Raw genomic sequence first — 24,199 nt, forward strand, 5'->3', positions numbered from 1 at the left:
CTTTATCCCCAGAGAGGAGTCTCAGTGCTTACCACTCTCAGGGAACCACTTCCAGAAGAGTAAATAATCTCCCCTCCTCACGAGTTTAAAATTTTTCAGATCACCATTCTCATACTTTCTCTGTGTTGCTTGTCTGCCTGGAGCAGTACAGTGCACTTTGGACTCTCTTCCAGCAAGCATACAGACTTTTATTTTATTTATATTTAAAATCAATTAATTAACATGTAGTATTAGTTTCAGAGGTAGAGTTTAGTGATTCATCATTTGCATATAATACCCAGTTTTCATTGTATCAAGTGGGCTCCTTAATGCCCATCACCCAGTTACCCCATCCCAACCCACCTCCCCTCCAACAACCCTCAGTTTGTTTCCTGTTGTCGAGTCTCTTAAGGTTTGTCTCCCTCTCTGATTTTTGTCTTATTTTATTTTTCCTTCCCTTCCCATATTTTGATTTGTTTTGTTTCTGAAATCCCACGTATGAATGAAATCATATATTTGTCTTTCTCTGGCTGACTTATTTCACTTAGCATAATACCCTCTAGTTCCATCCATGTTGCTGGAAATGGTGAAATTTCATTATTTTTGATGGCTGAGCAATATTCTATTGTATATACCACCACCTGTTCTTTTTTTTTTTTTTTTTTTATGATAGTCACAGATTGAGAGAGAGAGGCAGAGACACAGGCAGAGGGAGAAGCAGGCTCCATGCACCGGGAGCCCGATGTGGGATTCGATCCCGGGTCTCCAGGATCGCGCCCTGGGCCAAAGGCAGGCGCCAAACCGCTGCGCCACCCAGGGATCCCCACCACCTGTTCTTTATCCATTTGTCTGTTGGTGGACATCTGGATTCTTTCCGTATTTTGGCTATTGTGGACATTAAGCGTGCAGACTTTTAAAATTCCAAACTTTAGGGAAGTGCTATGACAGGAGCCTGTTCTGGTTTTCTGGAGGAGAGTCTCACTGCTGGAAGACATGCAGGTTTGACTGAGAAGGGCAGTTGCATAGAATGCAGAGGAATGGGATTTGGAGCAAGTAGGCTAAAGAGCCAGTTGGGGGCAAGAAGCTCTCAGGAGGTGTCTCTGCCTATGCTGAGGGGGGGGTAACGGCAACTGCTGGCTCTTTTTTCTCCAGAGAGGAGGAGAGGTGTCTCTGTGAATGCCACCTCTCAACACATGTGCTCAAAGAAGAGAGAACAGTCTCTCCCTCTTGGGCCTTAGGTGATTCTCAGATGAGCTCTCTGTTCTCAGGCTGTTTGCCTGCCATCTCTCCAGGTATAGGGTGATGCCCTCAGGGCTCTATCTCAGGAAATCCCAAAGTCCTCTGAAACTGCAGTCTTTGAGCCCAGCTGGTTGTAAAAACTCACAAAAATCATCCCCTCTCATTTTCCCAACCAGTGGCTTTGGGGAAGTATTCTCCTTGTGAACTTCTCTGTGTGCTCCCCTCTCTCTCACCTTTCTGTGCAACCAGGGCTCCCTCCCCTCCACTGCACCTGTGATGCATGATCCCTTTCTCCCCAAACCACATCTCTGCTTCCTACCTTCCCGGATGTGGCCTCTTCTCTCCCTTTTGTTGTGGAGTTTATTCTGCCAGTCCTCAGGTCAGTTTCTTGCATATTCAGAATGATTTGATAGTTAACTAGTTGTGTTTGAGGGAAGAGAGAAGCCTAGGTTCCTTCTGCTATGTCTCAGTCAAGCTCCTTTCCTGAATTTTAAATAGCAGACATACCGCTACTTATTTAGCATTTACTTTTATGTCTTCATGGAAAGACCTCAAACATAATAATTACTGTCCAATAACTCCTAAGGCATGCAGGGTCCAGTAGCCCTTGAATGAGGGAAGACCTGGAACTCCATCACTGCTGTGAATGACAGTGAGTGAGTCACTTTTCTCTGGGCCATAAAGATCTGTAAGATGAGTTAGATGGACTCTCCAATAATCATTGAGTTGCCTTCCTTATGTAATGTGCTTTGATTGTGTTAATAAAAGTACTTAGAAAGTACTTAGATTTTCCTTGACAGTTATAAGTAAATTATCCTAACATGTTGTATAAGCTTAAATGTAGACCATTCTTACATACTAGGTAATCCTCAGTCCCAGTGAGAAATTAAAAAAAAAAAAAACTTCTATAGATATAAATGAAATAGCAAAATGTCTATTGAGACTATTGTATTATTATTTTATTAGACTTCCAGTTTTCCAATGAATATTTTTTATTGTCCATTTTGGTTGCTTAAGATACAGCCATTTTGGATTCTGCTTGTGATTCTTTTACTTGAACATTTATTCCAAGCCATAATTATTTACTTCCTTAATAGTGGAACAATTTTTAAATTTGACCCACATTCATAGTATTCATGGTATCTACGGTATTCTCACGATAGTGTATTGCTTAAGTGATCTTTTAAAAGTTTTGTTTGAGACCACCAATACTTAAAAATTGTAAATTCATACCTTCACTAATAATCACCAAATTTATAATTTTTACCTTTATAATAAAAATCCTATTCTGTCAAGTCAGATAGTCTCTCTAAATATCTAAAGGTAGGGCAGCCCCGGTGGCTCAGTGGTTTAGTGCCGCCTTCAGCCCAGGGCCAGATCCTGGAGACCCAGGATTGAGATCTGCGTCGGGCTCCCTGCATGGAGCCTGCTTCTCCCTCTGCCTGTGTCTCTGCCTCTCTCTCTGTCTGTGTCTCTCATGAATAAATAAACAAAATCTTTTAAAAAAAAATATCTAAAAGTAGCATTGATTAAAGTTGAACTCAGGCTAATTTATCTCTCCCAAATACTACTTTCATATTCAAAATCAAATACTTAAGAGAACTACCAGTAATAGTTTTGTAGGATTGCAGGGTTCTTATCTCACAGAGTCAAAGAATGAATCTCATGAACCCAAAAGGGTGAAGTGAAGTGAAAGTTTATTAAGTGAAGGTGAGAACAGAAAGAAAATAGAGAGCTTTTTAGCTCTCTAGAGTGGGAAAGGGACCCTAATGTGTTGCCTTTGAGGGATTTCAGCGGCAGTCTTTTATTGAGAACTGACTGGGAAGCTTGTTTTTTATTTTTATTATTTTGAGATTCTTGTGTCCTCTTGGTTTGTTCCCTTATCTTTTGTTTAGCTCTGTCTCAGCATCTCCACCTGCCAGGAATAGTTTCAGAGGGTGTCAGGGGTCTCCTATCTCTCCTGCATATACCTTAACCTCTTCCCTATTTATGAGACAGGACCTGTGGGCAGAAAGAGCTATACTGTGTTTGTAAGGAAAGCTAATTGTATACTTTTTAATTAGTGGGGGTTAGGAACAGTGCAAGTCTCCAAAGAATCTGGAATCAAGGTTTTCAGGACCTTGAGGGGCCAACTGCTGCCAAGATAAGGTTACTTTTTAGCATAAGGTGCTAAGGCAGCCCCGAGTTCCTTGAAGAATGTCATCCTCTGAATGTTTCAGGTACCTATCAGTGGGCTGCAAGCTGCAAAGATTTAAATTTAAGTGATATTTCTTTTGCCTTTGTTTCCTACATCAATAGGAGTTATCAGGACTCGAATATAAAGTGAGGGAAAATTTGTTGAGGGAAAAATCTTGAACTTATATTTATCCAGCATGTATCCAGCAATATATCCAGCATATATTTCTTTTTAAGGAATCCAGGTTGACTTAACTAATTGTTTATTCTATGTGTAATTAGAATATTAATACATCAGCAAAGATTTGCATTTGTCTCCTTATGGTCTTAGATTGCCTCTCTTTCCCTGTTTTTCTGTGTGGAATACTCGGCATCCCCTTTGATGTAATTAAGAACTACTCATGCTTGAGTTCTAAGGTCTATGTTTATTTTCTGATTCTACAAACTATATCAGAATGCTCTGCTAGGCCCCATGAGCCAGGTCCCCTTGTATGATTGTTAGTTTCATGTAAGAAAAGACAAGAACTCACTACTATACGTCCAGAAACAAAGCAGGTTCCTATCACGCATTATATTCAGTAGCTATGTGTTAAATGAATGAATGAATCTTAAAAAACTGATGATAGTCTTTGGTGCTTTCTTTTCATCATCCATTGAGGAAAGTTGTAGAAGCATAAATGATCATAACATTGAATTCAGTGTGGTGATTACACATCAAAGTATTGTACAAACTTTGAACAAAGAAATATAGAATATTAACCTTATTTTCAGATAGATCTTATTTTTCATTTTTACTTAGTTTGCTTTTCCTGAGAGCCTCATTGACTGTGCTTTCTTTGCTATATTATCCATTGACTCTGCTTTTCAATTTTCATAGGACATAGGTTATCAGCAGTTCTTTTCTATACCCTGTCACTAAATTCTAATACTGAACCCCTCTATTAACTGTTTCTGGAAATACTGCTCTTGTTGAGCAGCTTTCTTTTTCTTTGCAGCCGTGCTGACTGGAAAACTCCTATAAGGTAAATTTGGCCATTTACCAGTATAGTATTTGATACAGGGGTAGAGTGTGAATGATCTTGGACCAGATATGTCTATAACCAGTAGTCTGAATCTAATTACTTCAACTAGTGTTCTTTTGTACTTTTAGCTATCTCACTTACTAGAATTCCTGCTGTGACTGTTTCTTGGAGATATCTTTTCTCTGATGTCAGAAATCTTGGAGATATCTTGGAGATATCTTTTCTCTGATGTCAGAAAAATCATACCTTTTCCAGATCCTTGAAAGTTAGTAATGAATGGTATGTTAGAGCAAGTATGAGATGACTGCTCTTACTACCATTGGTCATTATAGGAAAATTGCTGCATTTCTGATTTTAGCATGTCTCATTTGCAAAATAGCAGTGATAATATTCTATACATTTAACCTGCACAACCCCCAACCTCCATGCTAGTTGCTACAGGAGTAATGAGATGAATAAAACATGGACCTTGTCTTTGTGTACAAAGAGGGCAGTAAACAGTGTAGTCTCTTAAGTCAAATAGACTTGGACCTATATCCTGGCTTCCCCACTTAGTAAATGAATGGACTTTAAAAGTTATTTAACCTCCCTGTGCTCCAGTTTCTGTATAAAGTGGGACATGACAGTAAGTACCTCATTTGGTTATTATGATTATTAACAGATAAAGCAGGTAGAACCATTTGTTACACTAAGTAGCAGCTCAATACATGTTAGCTAGTTGCAATTAATGTAATTGGATATTTTGGAATCCCATGGAGGAGATATATCCTGAAGATCCATCTGTGCCCAAGCTAAGGAGTTTGGACTGTAATCAGTGGTGGTTTTAAGTGGATATATAACAAGATTAGATTTGCTACTTTAAGTTATTAATTCTGGCACTGATTTTAGAAGAAGTACTTTGATGATAAGAGATTCTTTTACCTCCTAAATCAAAGGTTGTGAATCTTTGGTTTTGTCTTCACACTGTTTACATGCACAGAATACTTCCATTGTCTTTCCATCCATTCAGCCATCCATGCAACAAGTATTAGTTGTTTTTGTGTCCCAGACACTAAGAATATAGCCAAGAACAAGACAATCATGGTCTTTGTTCGTATGGAGCTCAGAGTCCACTGGGGGACATTAAAGAAAAAATAAGTGAATGAGATAATTACACATTGAAATCTTTCACTCTGCAGATCTAGCTCTGCCCCTCCCTGTGTAAAAAGCTTCAGTGTCTTTATATCACTTCTGAATAAAGTTGTAAGACCCTTTTATATGACATGTGAGGCTATAGGATCTGGCCTCTGCCTGCCTCTCTAAGCTCATCTCTCTTCCCTCCCTGATTCCATTTTATTGTTATTTAACACTAAACTGTATGTGGTTTCCTGTACTTTCTTATTTGCCTATGTACTCCTTCAAATGCTGCCCTTCTGCCTGAAATGTTCTTATTTGCTTGCTTAGCTAGTTTTCATCCTTTAAAAGCAGGTAATGTTAACACTTTTCTCTGAGGAGTATTCCCTGATATTCCACCTTTGCCTCCTAAACTTAGATATCTTCCTTTAGTAATCTCATGATGTCCTGTCCTTATTTCTTATCCCTGGACTTGAGCATTGTCTTATAATTGCCTGTGTCTAAATCTTCATTACATTGGGAGCTCCTTAAGGATATTTTTATTCTTAAATCTTAAAACAGTTTTTTTATTTAAATTTATTTTTTATTGGTGTTCAATTTGCAACATATAGAATAACACCCAGTGCTCATCCCGTCAAGTGTCCACCTCAGTGCCCATCACCCAGTCACCCCCACCCACCTTCCCTAGTTCGTTTCCCAGAGGTAGGAATCTTTCATGTTCTGTCTCCCTTTTTGATATTTCCCACTCATTTTTTCTCCTTTCCCCTTTATTCCCTTTCACTATTTTTTATATTCCCCAAATGAATGAGACCATATAATGTTTGTCCTTCTCCGATTGACTTATTTCACTCAGCATAATACCCTCCAGTTCCATCCATGTCGAAGCAAATGGTGGGTATTTGTCGTTTCTAATGGCTGAGTAATATTCCATTGTATACATAAACAGTGCTTGGCACATAATTTATGCCATAATTTACCTTTAGACAAATGAGCTACTGACTTGCTAGCAGTCCATTATCTTATTAAACACAAGTATAAGGCAGTAGAGATGAAGAGAAGAAGCTAGCTTTAAGAGATCTTTATAAAGGGGGATCAAAAATGAGTAGATGAGATACAGAAAGAAAGTTTCTAAGCTAGGGAAACTAACTGCTGGGCATGTCATTACATGAGATAGATACTCCAAGAAGGGAAACAGGTGAGGAGTCATGATGAACTCAGTTTGGGGTATGCTATGTTTAAGAAGGGTTTGGAGTCTGTCCAGAAAGGAATAGATAAGACACAGTTAAAAATATGAATACAGAGCTTGGGATTGGTCAGAACAGAGAACCATAGATTTGGGGTTATCTATCTGTTAATGGTATTCCAAACTACTGGAGTGGATTTTTACCCAAGAAAAATGAATGATAAGCATTTTGGAATGGTTTTATTGAAGGGGTAACATTTGAAATAATGTGTTTTAGAAAGCATGGAAGGGCATAATGAATAGAATTATTTTGTTTCCTTCAATGATTGGGGATCTTCTAACTTTCTTAATGTGTTTTTTATTTTTATTATTTCATGTGATTTCTGCATTTCTTATCATACAATTAGTTGGGATATTCTGAAGATCATAAAGATTAGATACCTGTTATAATGTTATAGTTCTCTTCTGGGTTGAATTCCAGATAAAGTTTACATCTTGCTGAGTGTTTTCTTCCTTATCATTTTGCTTTGTCACTGAACCAAGAATTGAATAACTGTTGTGATTTGTTGATTTAGAAAACTCAGCTCTAGAAATGTTCTGTCTGGCCTCAGTGAGTCTTATGATCAGCCTGGTCCTTGTGTCTGTATAATTGAGAACTCTATCATGTTCCTTCTCAGTTTAATATTTATGAGGCTTAGCAAGGCCCTCAAATCCAGAATGCTGTTAATATTTAATGGCTTTCTCAGGTTTATGTGGAAGGGTGTTTTAATGTCTCTGGCAGTACTCTTTCATTTTGCTGTTTTCCATTATTTAAATGCCATCAAATTTTTTATATTAATCTTTATAATACGAAGTCTAAGTTTAGGTCCCAAATCAATCTGCTTTTCTTCATTGTTCTCCTAATTAGGCCTAATATATGACAGTAAGGCAAATATCTTAGGGGAAAACAAATCTTTACTCCTTACTTAAACATGCTTTGGTTTGAACAGCCTTGCTCAGATCTAGAGCCTTAGTACGTCTGAGTGAGACTATCAGATGAGTTGTATTACCATCATCTACCAGATTGGGCATATGTGATCATCACATCAATTTTTGCAGAAATCACCTTTTTTTTTTTTTTTTTGGTAGCAATAGCTCTTGACTTTTCTCTACCTAGCACAGACTAAAACTACAACAATAGCAGTGGCATGCTCGACAGTGATTCTTCCCTGGGACTTGGGAGTTTATCAGAATCTCCAGGGGTACTTAAAATTTGAAAAAGTCCCCCAGGTGTGATTCTGATTTGCTCCCTCTTCCTCTTTCTCTGAGAATCACTGTTTCATCACTGTTTCATTTCTAGATGAAAAAGAAATAGGCACATTTATTAGTATATTGACCTTTCATAATTGAACTCCCTAATCCCCATGCACCCATACTTCCTTTTTGAGTGGTACCAGTAGTTCTTTCTAATATCAATAACTTCTGAACCCAATTTCTACCTGTCATCAGGTGTAGCTACCACCAAAGCATCCCTGTTAGTGTTTAGAAGCCTGTAAAACAAGGAGTTGTCCACTAGCTTGAGGGCTAGTTGAATGGTGTGATTTATTTAAATGGGAGTCCTTTGCAAAGACTTAGACTAGAGTCCAGGATGTATACTACCACCACTCCCTCACCCCCACCAATTTTATTCCAACATTTTACGATGAAAAGTTTTAAATCTACTCCAATTTTGAGAGAATTTCAGGATGAATATTTATATATCTACAACCTAGATTCTATAATTAATATCTTATTACTTGTTTAATCATGTATCTACCCAAATATTCATTCCTCTATCCATCCATTCACCTTTTTTAAGGATTTCATGATAAATTCCAGATATCAGTACAATTTCCCCTAAACACTTTGGCATACCTTTCACTAATAAGAGTTTAATATTTATTTATAGTCTTTTCTTTTGATGTAAAATTTACATACAGTAAAGTGCCCAAATCTTAAGTGCTCAGTAGCTTGAGTTTTGATAAATGATAAATCTGAATATCCCAAATCCCCTTCAAGATATAGATTATAACACCCTTTTTTTTCTGCCCAGATTATTCCCTCTTGACTTCTATAGTTTCTGACTTAAAGGTAAGAAAAAGGCTTGTCAGTGTTCCAGGACAAATAGGGTTCAGTTTAATGATGGATCAGCAGATTTCTGCATTGCCTAAAGTACTTTGTATTTTAAAATATATGTGAATGTATTAAAACAAGATACTGAGTAAGTAAGTTTTCAGTTTTTAAATAATTATTTCGGAAAATACTATATCTAGGTATAAATACCTTATATCTATTTAGCTAAGTATTTTAAAAGGCAAAAGCTCTAGTTTAATGAAATGTGAGGACATATGCATAGAAACAACTGGGGAAGAGAAAGGAACTGGAGGTGAGATGGGAAAAAATCACATAAATAATAGTGTAATATAACATATATTAATATGTAGTTAATTGGTTAAAATATATGTATATCTAACATCATGAGATATCACAGTCTGTCTTGACAGCAGTGGCATGTAATTTATTCAAGAATATCAACATATCATAATCTGCCCTTAGGAAATACACATTCAATTCTTCTCACTGTTGGTCTTGGGTGTTCATCATTTTATTTTTAAGCCTTTATGCCTGGTAACCATCTCTTATTTGGCTTATTTTTAGAGTGATGTAGCATATTTTAATTTATATAAGTGTATTTAAAATACGCTATAAGTTTGAAATTATTTGCTCACATTTTTTGAATAACATACAAATGTATTTCTAATAAAATAGTTCTGATCCCAAAAGGAGAAGCTGTGACAAAAGTAAATTGTGATATTTTCATAATAAAAAGATATGACAAACATGCAGGCATTTGCATGTCATTCCTGAAATATTGCATACTGGCTTTGTCAGTACTGGTAAGTCCATTTCAAGGATGTTGCCCTTAGTCCATTAGTTTGGATAATGAGCCCTATAAAGTACATTTATAACTTTGGCACTGTAAGGAGATGGATTCTAATTTTCATCCTTGTATCTAGACACATTGAAAGAAGGTCAATGGAGGATTCTATATGATTCATTATCCCAACACATACCATATGACAGAGACCTGATAATGTCCGTGCATAAGTGTTTTCCTTATTTAGAAATAGCACTTGAAAGAAATCTTTTTGTGTTCATCCTTTGAAGTAGAAACGTATTAAGAGAAGCTTTATCCCTCTTTTTTTGTTTAAAACATTATCACCTGTGTGACCAGATAGCTGTTCTTAAACAAAAGAGAAAATAACACTTAACAAAAATAATCATTTTCTTAGATCTTTTAAGGGGGAAAAAAACCATTTTCTAAACAAAAGAAAAGTTTCTGTGTTCCAAAACATTAGAAAGCTTATGCTTATACTATAATAGTTGTACTACCATTATTCTTATTAATGGCATTGAAAATAAATATTTAAATTCTATTCCATGCTTATAAAGACTTCAACATAGCAACAAGAAGATATATTCTGTAATTTAGTGTCAATTTTATGTCAAAATGTGAAATTGTATGCTGTTTTTAATTTTGTCTTCCAAGAAATTGGTTTTAGATTCAAAATTGTAGGTGATTAGTTTTCAATGGTGTAATCATTAATGAGAACTTTTTTGCTATGTTTATCTTCTTTGTAGATGTAAAGCAATCATAGATCAGTTTGGTCAGAGAATAATCTCTAAGCATTTCCTTGTGGAGGACAGTTACTTTTCTGAGAACACATGCTCACATGTACAATACCGGTAAGGCACCCCTCCACCCACTGTCCAAGGGAAGGTGAAACATTGGAAAATTTACCTGTGTAATTATATGGACACTTCTGTATAACTGTGTTCTTAAAGTTAGATGCAAATATGTATCAAACCAGATGTATCCAATATATCCACTGAGTCTGATTGTAGGGGAGTCCAGTCTAAGTTTGACTCATTAGTATCAGCTGGGGTTTGTCTGAAGGTCACATACCCTTCTTTCTTTTTTTTTAAGACTTTATTTATTTATCTGAGAGAGAGAGAGAGAGAGAGAGACCGACCACAAGCGAGGGGAGGGGGAGAAGCACACTCGCCACTGAGCAGGGAGCCCCATGTGGGATTATGACCTGAGCTAAAGGCAACTTAACTGACTGAGCCGTCCAGGTGCCCCTACATATCCTCCCTTCAATGAGCCAAGAAAAGGTTAAGGAAGAGCTTAACTTGATTTGAGGAGGCAACACTTTTATCATGACTTAAATCTTTGAAATATGCCTTCTGGTAGTTCTATAACTATAAATGTAAGTTTATAACTATATATGAAAATTATTTATATAACTATAAATGGAATCTGAATCACAGATTAACTGTTTTGTGCTTTACAGGCAGATCTCCAGGTCAGTTCTGATTACAGATAGATCTGTACTAAAAACGGATTCAGATCAACAGGTAATTTTAGTCCTGTACTTTTTAATAAATGTTGCTAACTTAATCTACATGGTACTATGTATAAATTAATATTGGTGAAATAAAATATATTAAGTCATATGTGCTAATGTATTTAATGCATTTTTTAAAAAATACATAATGGCAATTTTGCAATAACCTTGGTTTCTCGAAGATTTCCTTCTAGCAGAACAAATAATTATATCTTATGTAACAGATTTATTCTATGGAAATTGGACTAAGTCCTAGTTTTTGACAGCTGTTCTATAAAATTGAAAATATATTGTTATGGGAAGAAAAAGAGTATCCCCAGAGAATACATTTAAAACTCTAGGAGGAAAAGGCTTTATGGTTACCAGCCCTAGCACAGTAGTGGTAAGGTAACCATTAGGCCTGGTGTGAATGAGTACCAGCACACATTTCTGGTTCTAATTTTTCCTCATCATCGTTGTTCCTTTCAGTACCTTCTTCCTTCTCCTCACTGCCAATTCTGTAGGAATGTCTTTATGTTATGGTTTTTTCCTTAGTCTGAACTCCTAAATTCCAAAAGTATGCCCCCCTTCTCCTGATCATATTATGCCATGACTGATAAAATCAGTTTACTTGGTGTGACTGTCAGACCTTTTCTATATGCTAAAAATAGATTCCACAAATTCCTTAAGTTAGAAGCTTTCTGATAATAGAATAAATGTTTGCTATGCATATGAGCATAAATACTTTTATTCATTCAGTAAACAATGAGTGTCTTCTACATGTCATCCAGTGTACTAAGATCTGAAGACAGTGTTAACAATGATAGCATCTCTGTCCTCATAGCTTGGAAGATACAGATATATAGAGAGAAATAGCAGCTAGAGTTAAGCATGTGTGGGCAAGTGTGAGCAAGGACTGGTACAGAGGCTTGTACAGGATTGTAGTGCTCATCACAGTGTCCTATAATTGCCAGTTAACTTGTCTTTATCTTCCAGTAAACTGTAAGCTTTGTGAGTATGTTAAAGAATGACAGGGAGGCAGAAAAGAGAGAAAATAGAGACAAGTCTGTAGAAGCTGAGCTGCGAAGAATAAGAAAAAGGAAGTGATTCCTGAAAAGAGATGTGGAAGTGAAGGGGGCTTTTCTTTAAAAGATTTGTGTATATTTCAGCTGATGCAGTAGAGCTAATAGAGAGGGAAGAAGAGGTTGCAGATACCGAGGAGAAAAGGAAGACAATTAATGCAGCAAGGTCCAGGTAAAGGCTTGGGAAGAGTGGGATTCAGAGAATAGGTAAAAAGCATTGCCCTTGAGACGCCTTGAAATAAAAGGGTGAATACAGGACTATTTGTAGGTCTGGGAGTTCCCATCTGATAGGATCCATTTGCTCTTTTTTTTAAGATTTTAATTATTTATTTGAGAGAGCACAAGCTAGGGAGGGCAGAGGGAGAGCGAGAAGCAGACTCCCCACTGAGCAGGGAAGCATCAGAATGATGTGGAGCTCAATCCCAGGGCCCTGGGTTCACAACCTGAGCTGAAGGCAGACACTTGACCAACTGAGCCCCCCTAGCACCCCTTATTTACTTTTTAAATTACAAAATGAGGTCATCCCCTGGGAATGGGGATGTAAGAGTACTTAAAAGGCCAAAGCCCAAGGAAAGGTATACAGCAATAACTACGAGGAGTTGTGGAGTGAGCTATCTCATGGTCAGATGGCTGCACAGCTTTGATGGCCCAGTTGATTTTGGAGATTATGGGTGTACAGTAGCATTAATCTGCCACTATCCTTTCAGCTCTTCCAGTCTTTTACCCAGACCCACTCTGTTTATTGACCTGTTAAGAGACCTACAATTCCTTGTCCTCTCTTTTTCCTCCCAGTTTACCAGCTTCCTTCTGCCCTCTTCCTTTTCCATGTTTTGGACCCCTTGGTTAATGAACTTAACCATGAAACATCTTATGAACTACCCTTCCAATACCTTTAATTCCCATGAAGCCATGCTCTTCCACTGCACTCACAGAAGAAAATTCTGTCCCTGGATGAGGCTATAATCTACGTCTGGATTACAGAGGAATACATGAGAAAACTACACAACCAGACAGACTGGCACTGCCACAGAGTCAGGGTTACCAACCTCATTCATCTGAATGCTACCTACCTACCACCAGGTAGGTGCCTACCTGGTGCCTCTGATAGCTCCCTGTCCCTTTCCCCTCAGTACCTAATCCATATCTTTACTATTCTACCCATCCTTCTCCCTCTGAGCTCTTCCACTTCACCCCCTGCTTCTTTGAGAAAAGCAAGGCCACCTACTAAGCGCAGTGGCCCTTGACCTCCTGCCCCACCACCCGCAACTAATGGACATGTACAGAGACTAATGAGGGGGCTCCCCTCCCTGTCCAAGGCCAGCAGCCCCTTTCAGAAATGCTCTTCTCTCTCTCTCTCTCTCTCTCTCACACACACACACACACACACACACACACACACACACCTACCCTGTATGGCTGTTCTGTCTTAAGGCTTTCCCTCGCTACTGCCACCTTCCCCTCAACCTATACACATGTATTAGCATTTTCTGTTTCAAAAACAAACAAAAAAATACTCCTTTGACTTTGCCCCCATCTCTAATTGTATCCAATCTCTCACCTGCTCTTGGTCAGCATTTTCAAGATAGTATCTGTACTTGCTGCCTCTAGCTCCTTACCTCTCATTCATTTCTAGGCCTGGCTTCTACCTTCACATTACTACCACCATTTTTCTTGCTAAGCTTATTAATAACTATATGATGGTTAGGACCAGAAGACATTTTTTGGCTTTTGTCTACTGGGTCTTTTCTGGTACATTTCACAATGTTATAATTTGATTATTCCCTGTTTTGACTTCCATGACACTGTGCTGTCCTGATTCTCCTCATAACTCTCTGGACATTCCCCCTCTGTTTCTTTGGTGGGCTCTGCCCTCCTCTTAAATATTGGGGCTCCTCAGGGTTCTAACTTCAGCCCACATTATCTCTTGTTCTGTGCACATTTACTGCTTAACTCCATGTACTGTCATGGTTCTAACTGCATAAATGTTGGTGACAGCCATTTTTATATCTCCCAGCAATGTTGACCAAACTTCCTGATAGATGTCTATCCCAAAGGCCTCTCAAACTGAACATACTCAGAGCTGAATTCACCATCTTCCCTCTCAAAACTGTTCATCCAGCGCTCCCTACCTTCATGAATGGTGCTGACGTCCTTCCAACTAACGACTTTTTACTCCCATCTCTGTTATCCCGAGCCTCCAGGTCCTCTCATTGTACTTTCTAGAAGTTGCCACAATCTACTTTTCCTCTCAGTCCTTATTCTCACTGCTCTAGTTTCAGGACTTATAATCTCTACCTTCTAACTTTTTGTTCTGCCCCACATCTTGTCTCCTTCAGATCCATCCTCTGCAGAGCTATCAGAGCGATCAGTCTAAAATGTACATTTGGTATACTTTTCTTTGTTTCCTACATGGCTTTTTTCTTCTTTTTAAATTTTTGAAGCATATATAATGAGACTTAAATGGAGGAAAAAATAGGTATAAGTCTAGATAAATTTTATGAAAGTGGCATTAGAGGATTGAGGAAATTGGCTTTTGATGACTTTTATTAATCTCTATGAGATTTAATATCTTCTCAGAGTTCAGGACACAGAAGTTACTGTGGTAGGGGGTTACTGATTGTATTTAAATTCTTAAAGATTAGACATGATGGTTGTAGGAAACAAAAGAAATACAGGCATACCTCAGAGATATTGTGAGTCTAGTTCCAGACTACTGTAGTAAAGTAAATGTCACAATAAAGCAAGTCAAATGATTTTTTTGGTTTCCCAGTGCATAAAAAGTTATGTTTACACTATGCTCTAGTCTATTAAGTGTGCAGTACGGCATTATGCCTAAAAAATGTACTTATCTTAATTAAATATTTTATTACTTAAACAATTCTAACCATCATCAGAGCTTTTACTAATTTGTTGGTGGAGAATCTTGCCTTGATGTTGGTATCTGTTGATCAGGGTGGTGGTGGTCAAAGATTTGGATAGCTGTGACAATTTCTTAAAATAAGACAACAATAACCTTTTTGTATCACTTGACTCTTCTTTCATGAATGGTTTCTCTGTAACATACAATACTGTTTGGTGACATTTTACGCACAGTAGAAATTCTTTGAAAATTGGAGTCAATCCTACCACAATCTGTTTTGCTTTATCAACTAAGTTTATATCATATCTAAATCTTTTGTGATCATTTCCAATATCTTCACAGCATCTTTGTCTTAAGTAGATTCCGTCTCAAGAAATACTTTCTTTGCTCATCCATAAGAAGCAACTCCTCACTTTTTAAAGTTTTACCATTAGATTGCAGCCATTTAGTTCCTTCAAGCTTCACTTCCAGTTCTTGCTATTTCCACCACATCTACAGTTACTTCCTCCACTGGTCTTGAACCCCTCTAGGTCATTCATGAGGATTGGAATCAACTTCCTCCAAACTCCTGTTAATGTTGATATTTTGACCTCCTCCTATGAATCATGAATGTTCTCAATGGCATCTAGAATGGTGAATCCTTTCCAGAAAGTTTTCATGTTACTTTGCTCATATCCATCAGAGGAATCACTGTATATGGCAGGTATAGTTTTAAAAAATGTATTTCTTAAATAATAAGACTTGAAAGTCAAAATTATTCCTGGATCCATAAAACACAGAAAATATATTGTGTTAGCAGGCATGAAAAGAACATTAATCTTCTACATCTTCGTCAGAACTCTCGAGTGACCAGGTTCTTTGTCAATGAGCATTCGTATTTTGAAAGGAATCTTTTTTCCTGAGCAGTAGGTCTCAACACTGGGCTTAAAATACTCAGTGAACCATCTTGTGTTATTCAGGCTGTGTTGTTCCATGTACAGAGGACAGGGAGAGTAGATATAACATAATTCTTTAAAGGCACTAGGATTATTGTAATGGTAAATGAGCATTGGCTTCAACTTAAAGTCACCAGCTACATTAGCCTTTAACAAGAGTCAGCCTGTATTTTGAAGCTTTATTTTTTTTATTATTATTTTTTATTTTTTTATTTTGAAGCTTTAAAGCTAGGTCTTGACTACTCTCTAGCTATTAAAGTCCTAGATGCCATCTTCTTCCAATAGAAGACTGTTTGATCTGGAAAATTTGTACCTTAGTCTAGCTACCTTCATGAATTAACTTAGCTACATTTTCTGTATAACTTGCTACAGCTTCTATATCAGTATTTGCACTTCTGTTATGGAGGTGACTTACTTCTTTAAACCTCATGAACCAACCTTGGCAAAGCTTCACTTTTCTGTAACTTTTCTTACCTCTCTGAGCCTTCATAGAATTAAAGAGAGTTAGGGTCTTGACTTGAATTAGACTTTGGCTTAGAGAATGTTTTAGCTGTTTTGATCGAGACCACTGAAACATTCTCCATATCAGCAATATGGCTGTTTCCCTTTCTTATCATTCTTATAATCATTAAGGTAGCACTTCTTAATTTCCTTCAAGAACTTTTCCTCTGCATTTACAACTTAGCTAACTGTTTGGCACAAGAGGCCTAGTTTTTGGTCTTTCTCAGATTTCAATGTGCCTTCCTCACTAAGCTAGATTATTTCTAGCTTTTGATTTAAAATGAGACATGTGCGACTCTTCCTTTTACTTGAACACTTAAAGGCCATTATAGGGTTATTAATTTGCCTAATTTCAATATCATGGTGTCTCAGAGAATAGGGAGGACCAAGGAGAGGATAGAGACTAGGGAATGGTTGGTTGGTGGAACAGTCAGAACACACAAAACATGTATCAATTAAATTTACTTTTCTATATGGACACAGTTCATTGAGCCCCTAAAAAATTACAGTAGTAACATCAAAGATCACCATAACAAATATAGTAATGAAAAAGTTAGAAATACTGTGAGAATTACCAAAATGTGACATAGAGACATGAAGTAAGCAAAATGCTGTTGGAAAAAACCAGTAGACTTGCTCAATGCAAGGTTTGCACAAACCTTCAATTTGTAAAAATAAATAAATAATTAAAAATGTAGTGTTGGCGGAGTGTAGTAATGTGAAATGCAATAAAACATGGTATGCCTGAACTTAAATGTTGGTGCAGTCCCTAAGATACCTTTCCAGCTATACACGTTTTTAGTCATAATCGTGACTATCGTACAACATTAGATGTATGTTTTAGTGGCTCTTCTCTCTTTAAAGTACAGCATTTTGTATTATGGACAGCTAGTAGCAAAAGGGAGTTAAGAGGAATATGAAGAACACAGTTTTTGAGACCTCTTAAGCCCAAAAATACACTTATGAGTAATATAATAGTAGAATAATTAGGGTTATTAAAAGAATTTCTGTTTTGAGAACTTGTAGGCATTTCCTGTGTGGGCTCTCAATGTGACATCACCAGTCAAAATCTAGGCATTTAGTGCTCACAGATAAAACTGTAAATAGGACTTTACGCTTTGGCAAGTATTTTATATATGAGAGGATATAGTTTCTTCAGATTGAAGATTAAATTAAGAATTCATTTGAAACTTTTGGTTTTATACAGAAACATTGACCCGATGGTCATTTAAAGTTGTAAGTATAAAGGCATGTAATATATTAGCAGTGCCTATAGTATATCAGTATACTGCATATCAATAAACATTACTTAAAAATAATTTTCCAAAAAAAAATAATAATAATTTTCCATTTTACTGTATACTCTGGGTTTCTAATTTTATTAATGGAATCCTGGAATTAATTTGAAGACATTCATTTTCAAATATTTTGGTATATGTTCAGCTATACTTTGTTATATGTTGACTTATTGCTTTGCTTATTTCAATATCTTTGAGACTTGTGACATTTTTAAATTGTAGTACTTTGTATCCGCTTTTAGCCATTATGAATAATCAAAATTAATTTAATATCTTTTTCAAATACCGGTGTATATAATTCAGAAATAATAAGTCATAATTGAACCCTTTGAAAATAAGTGAGGAATTAAATATTAAAAATATTTGAAATAAAAAATATTTGAAATATTGTCTATGAATTATATGAATGCAATATATATATGATTTATAAGTATGTAAATAATGCAGAAATTTGATGTTCTGACACATGCTCATGTTACATGTTTCAAATTCTGTTCTAAGTTAAATACGTATCAGCTAAATCTTTTCAAACATTAATGGAGTTTGAAAAAAGACACTCAATTTGAAAGTTAACTACACTGTAATGATAGAAGAATGAAAATGAAATCTACCAGCTATGTCTAATATTTTGTTTCCACTTTTTAGATTTCCATTTTGACAGTGCCAGGAGAGGAACCAGGAACTTTTGCTGTTCGAGTCATTGAGTTATGTTCTTCAACAATGACATGCATGAAAGGCACATGTAAGCACAGTAGAATCTAGTTGTCTTGTGTGTTTGTTTAGGTAGTAAAGGGGGGCAGCCACTGATAAAGTTGGGTTCTGTTTTTAGTTTTGCCATATATTTTTGTATTCACATTATTTATTCACACACTTTATGTTCATACAGTAAGTCATTTTATACATTCCCCTTGCCTCTAATCATTTTTGTGGCTAAATCTTCATAGGCACAATTTATAAACCCTCCAGTGAAAGAATTTCTGTGACTTTCCAATTCTTTCTATAATTTTACTTAAGCTTATTAGAAACCTACTTTCACAAAATTTATTTTCTTTACTACTTATTTTCTTTGCTTTTCCTTAGAATTCTTAATCCAGTTCATGAATTTCTAAATATGTAAATCCTCTATTTTTTTATGACTCTAAAGTTAGGTACTACTTTATGTTCTTTTACCAATATGTATCAAAATTTCTGTCTCTAGCACTGTCAGATATCATGTCTTATAGAACATATTTCTTAAAGATGCTTCAGTAAGTAGAAATCAGCAAGGATACCTTAGATATAATTATACCTAAACCTAAACTATGTACCATAGGAATTACAAAAAAGCAGAGGGTGGTATGCCTGATTTGAAATGTTTATAACCTTATTGCACACCTAATAGAACAAGATGGTATTAACTATGTGCAGTGTATTCTGCTAGACATTTCAGGATAGGTAAAGATGAGTATGACATAGATCTGACCTTAGGGAACTCACAATCTAGTGCAACAAATAAGACACACAAAAGTAGCTGTAAGAGGAGAATATGAAAGTACCACAAGAGAAGTACTAACGAATAGTGGACTGTAGAGATTCATAGGAGGGAAGCATGTTAGAATTTTTAAAATACTGTAAACTTATATTAAGTTTTATTCAGACCATCATATGAATTATGAGAAGTGGAAGACTAATCTGGTTTAGCATAGTCCATGAAGACATGACTATGTCTTCAAGTGTAGAACTACTACTTACTAAAAGATATCAAAAATACGGTTAAACAGAGAGAATTGGGAGCCTGTTGCCAGCAGGAAGAATGAAGAAAACTTGTCCCTTTTTGCCATAGTCCTAAATTTCAGTTTGAAAAGTAGCTCATTGTTGGTTTTCACCTTTTATAGTGATTTTTTGAATTAAATAAATTATTACCATGACAATTACCATTATTTTTCCCTATTACTTATCTTGTTTTTTTCATGTCTTTTTATCTGTGCTAGTATCTTGGATACAATTACATTTGTTTTATATTTGTGAATATTTTTTGTAAATTTTTATGAATTATTTTTCTGTATGAAATGTTTTTGTATATCCAGTCTAATAATACATACTATTGACAATTTGAAAGATGTACAAAAGAAAAGTAAAACTACGATAATCCTTTTACCCATAGATAATAGACACTTGGTGTGTGTTTCTTTATCTTGTTTTTTTATAAGTGTATACATGCATATTTCCATAAATATGCAATGCTATTTAATATATTGTTTTATACTCTACTTTTTAAAAATACTTAATACAATAGTCTTTTTGCATATCTATGATATTTTCAGTGATTGTGGATATGCCATTTTTATTTAATCCCATGTTGTTGAGATTAAGAGTCTTGAAGATTGTTACATCATAGTCCTATAAGAAACAGTCAACCTAATAAACAAATATTTGTGAAATTCCATTATTTTTAAAAAATCTCTTTGTATTGGGCAGCCCAGGTGGCTCAGTGGTTTAGCCACCGCCTTCAGCCCAGGGCGTGATCCTGGAGACCCGGGATCAAGTCCCACATCAGGCTCCCTGCATGGAGCCTGCTTCTCCCTCTGCCTGTGTCTCTGCCTCTGTCTCTCTGTCTCTCTGTCTCTCTCTCTCTCTCTCTCTGTGTCTCTCATGAATAAATAAATAAAATCTTTTTTTAAAAAAAGGTATACATTATAAAAAAACTTTGTGTGGAATTATTGGGTCAAAGTGTATAGGTTTCTTTATTTTGCAGTTATAGATTCATAAGTATTTGTTAAGATAGAACTGAGAAGTCCCAGGTACCCTTCACCCAATTTTTTCCAGTAGTTCTATTTTACCAAATTATACTACAATATCAAAATCAGGAGTTTGATATTGTTATAATGTGCATATGCAATTTCATCACATGTGTAGATTATTGTGACCATCACCACAAGGATCTCCTTAGTATTACCCTTTTATAGCCATAGCTATATCCTTCCCTCACAACACTAGCTACTTAATCCCTAGCAACCACTAAGCTGTTTTCCACTTTAGTAATTTTGTTGTTTTGACAATATCATATAGAATGAATCATACAATAGGTAATCTTTCTTCTTTATTAAATTTTTAAATTTTTTAATTTAAAACAATAAATAATCTTTTGAGTTTCTTTGTTACTGAGTATCATTTTCTTAAGGTTCACCCAGCTTGTTGCATGTATCAACAGTACATTCCTGTTTATTGCTGAGTCTGGATAAGTTGTGCTTCCTTCTGGCCTCCATGGTTTCTAATAAGAAATCTGCTGTTACCCAAATTATTTTCCCTGTAGTTAATGTGTTACTTCTTCCCTCAGGCTGCTTTCAAGATTTTTCTTAGTCTTTAATTTTTAAAAGTTTTAATATGATGTGTCTTGGCATAGATTTCTTTGGAATTATTTTATTTGATATTTGTGCAGCCTCTTGAATTTACAGGTTTATGTCTTTTACCAAATTCAGAAACTGTTCATCCTTTATTTCTCTGAATACTTTTCAGCTTTATGCTCTTTCTCCTCTTCTTCTGAGACTCATGTGACATAACTATTATATGGTTCCACATGTCTCTTAGGTTCTGTTCATTTTTTTATTCAAAAATATTTATTGTATCTATTAAGAGGAATGTATCATCCTAGGGACAGTGGATTATACAAAGGAATATAGCTAGGGTAATAACAATAATAAGATAGTACAAAGAACAAGAAGAGCCCAAACTATGTGCTATGTGTTTTTCTCTTCGTTTCTATGTAGGCTATTTTCTTTCATTTCATATTGTATAATTTCTGTGGTTTTACTTTCAAGTTCCTTGATTCTTCCCCTTGTCCATTCCATTCTCTTGAACCCATCCATTGAGATTTTTTTTAATTTAATTATTGTATTTTGGCAAATTGAACACCAATAAAAAATAAATTTATTATTAAAAAAATTATTGTATTTTTCCAGTTTAAAATTTTGTTTGGTTGTCCTTTAAAAAATCTCCTATGTTCTGAGGCCTTCTCTTTCTTTGTGGAGATTGTTGTTTAATTTGTTTCCAGCAGGTTTATAATTGCTCACTAATGCATTGTTATGATGGCTGCATTAAATCTTACAGCTAATGTCCTGTTGGCATCTGTCGATTGTCTTTTTATAGTCAAGTTGAGGTTTTCCTATTTCTTGGTATAATGAGTAGTTTTGGATTGATACCTAGGCATTTTTATTACTCAGTAGTGGGACTTGGATTTTATTCTGTTTTAGCAGGCTTCCTTTGACACTGCTTGGTGGGGGAAGAGGGTGCCACTTTATTAGCCAGGGAGGTGGCAGTTCCTCACTTGCCCTCTGCTGGCACCTGGAGGTTGCAGAACCTCCTCATTACTGCAGAGTGATTATAGTGTAGGCTGTCTAATAAGCCTCAACTGATTTCCACCCAGGCTAGAAAGAGCACAGAAGTGCCTTGTTACTGGCCCCCCACATGGTCTTCATTGACGTAATAGAGAAAGGGATATGGCTTCATTACTCAGGCAATGGTGGGAGACCTGACTCTCCATTTGGCCTCCACTGACACCACCCCAGTTCCTCACTACTGCTGGGGAGGAGTGGAAATCCAGGATCCTGCCATGATCTCTACTGAGTAAACTACAGATCACAAGCGAGGGGATGGAGAGGCATTTATCTAGCAAATGAATGTCAAAAGAAAGCCAGAGTAGTAGTACTTGTATCAGAAATAGTAATATAATAATAGTAGGGGACTTTTAACACCCTACTTATATCATTGGACAGATCATCCAAACAGAAAATCAATGGAAACAGTGGCTTTGAATGACACACTGGACCAGATAATTTAACAGATATATTCAGAACATTACATCCTAAAACAGCAGAATATATATTCTTTTCAAGAGTACATGGGACATTCTCCACTCCAGATCCAATATCAGGTCACAAAAGAAGTCTCAATACAAGATCTAAGTCACACCATTCATCTTCTATTCTTATTCTTATTTTAATTCCAGATGGTTAACATACAGTGTTGTTTCAAGTGTACAATATTGTGATGCATCAATTCAATACATGACCCAGTGCTCATCACGACAGCTGCACTCCTTAATCCCCATCATGTATTTCATCCATCCCCCCACCCACCTCACTTCTGGTAACCATCAGTTTGTTCTCTTTAGTTAACAATCTGTTTCTTACTTTGTCTCTCTTTCTTTCCTTTTGCTCATTTGTTCTGTTTTATCAATTCCATATATGCATGAAATCATATGGTATTTGTCTTTCTCTGACTTATTTCATTTAGCATTATAGTCTCTGACTACATCCATGTTGTTGCAGTTGTCATGATTTCATTTTTTTCTCGTTGAATAATATTCCATTGTGTATATACATGTATACCACATCTTTATTCTCTTTTCATCAGTTGATGGACTGATGATACCCTATCTTAGCTATTGAAAATAATGGTGCTATAAACATTGCAGTGCATGTATTCCTTTGAATTAGTGTTTTTGTATTCTTTGGGTCAATACCCAGTAGTGCAATTGCTGGGTTCTATGGAAGTTCTGCTTTTAACTTTCTGAGGAACCTGCATACAGTTTTCTACAGTGTCTGGACCAATAGGCATTACCACCAAGAATTCAAGAGGATTCTTTTTTCTCAGCTTCCTCACCAACATCTGTTATTTCTGGTGTTGTTAATTTTAGCCATTCTGATATGTACAAGGTGATATCTCCTTGTAGTTTTGATTTGCATTTCCCTCATGGTCAGTACTGACAAGCAACTTTTCATATGTCTGTTGGCCATCTCTGGGTCTTCTTTGGAAAATGTATATTAAGGCTTCTGCTCATTTCTTAACTGGATTATTTGTTTTTGGGGTGTTGAGTTTACTAAGTTCTTTAATTTGGATACTAACCCTTTATCAGATATGTCATTTGCAAATATCTTCTCCCATCCCATAGGCTGCCCTTTAGTTTTGTTGATTGTTTCCTTCACCGTGCAGTAGCTTTTTATTTTGATGAAGTCCCAATAGTTCATTTTTGTTTTTGTTTCCCTTGTCTCAGGAGACATATCTAGAAGCAACTGATGTGTTCTTTTCTAGAATGTTTATGGTTTCAGGTCTCACATTTAGATCTTTAATCCATTTTGAATTTATTTTGTGTCCAGTTTCATTTTGTGTGTTACCATACACTTCTCCCAACCCCATTTATTGAACAAACTCTTTTCCCATTGGATATTCTTCTGTGCTATATTGAAGGTTAATTAACCATATAATTGTGGGTTTATTCCTGGGTTTGCTATTCTGTTCCATTGATCTGTATGTCTATTTTTCTGGCAGTACCTTACTGTTTTGATTACTACAGCTTTGTAGTAGAACTTAAAAACTGGAATTGTGATACCTCCAGTTTTATTTCTTTTTTCAAGATTGCTTTGACTAT

General features: G+C 36.0%; 1 protein-coding gene across 4 annotated transcripts in view; it reads left to right on the plus strand.

The window, feature by feature from the left end:
• CHM (CHM Rab escort protein) overlaps window positions 1-24,199 on the plus strand; it is a 244,705-nt gene that overhangs the window by 174,565 nt on the left and 45,941 nt on the right. For all 4 annotated transcript variants that reach the window (XM_077888545.1, XM_077888547.1, XM_077888546.1 and 1 more), the window contains 3 exons: window positions 10,372-10,476; window positions 11,085-11,148; window positions 18,439-18,535. In XM_077888545.1, the coding sequence (XP_077744671.1) occupies window positions 10,372-10,476; window positions 11,085-11,148; window positions 18,439-18,535 (266 nt within the window). The remainder of the gene's footprint in view (window positions 1-10,371; window positions 10,477-11,084; window positions 11,149-18,438; window positions 18,536-24,199) is intronic.

This window comes from Canis aureus, chromosome X (genome assembly GCF_053574225.1).
Source record: "Canis aureus isolate CA01 chromosome X, VMU_Caureus_v.1.0, whole genome shotgun sequence".
NCBI lineage: Eukaryota > Metazoa > Chordata > Mammalia > Carnivora > Canidae > Canis > Canis aureus.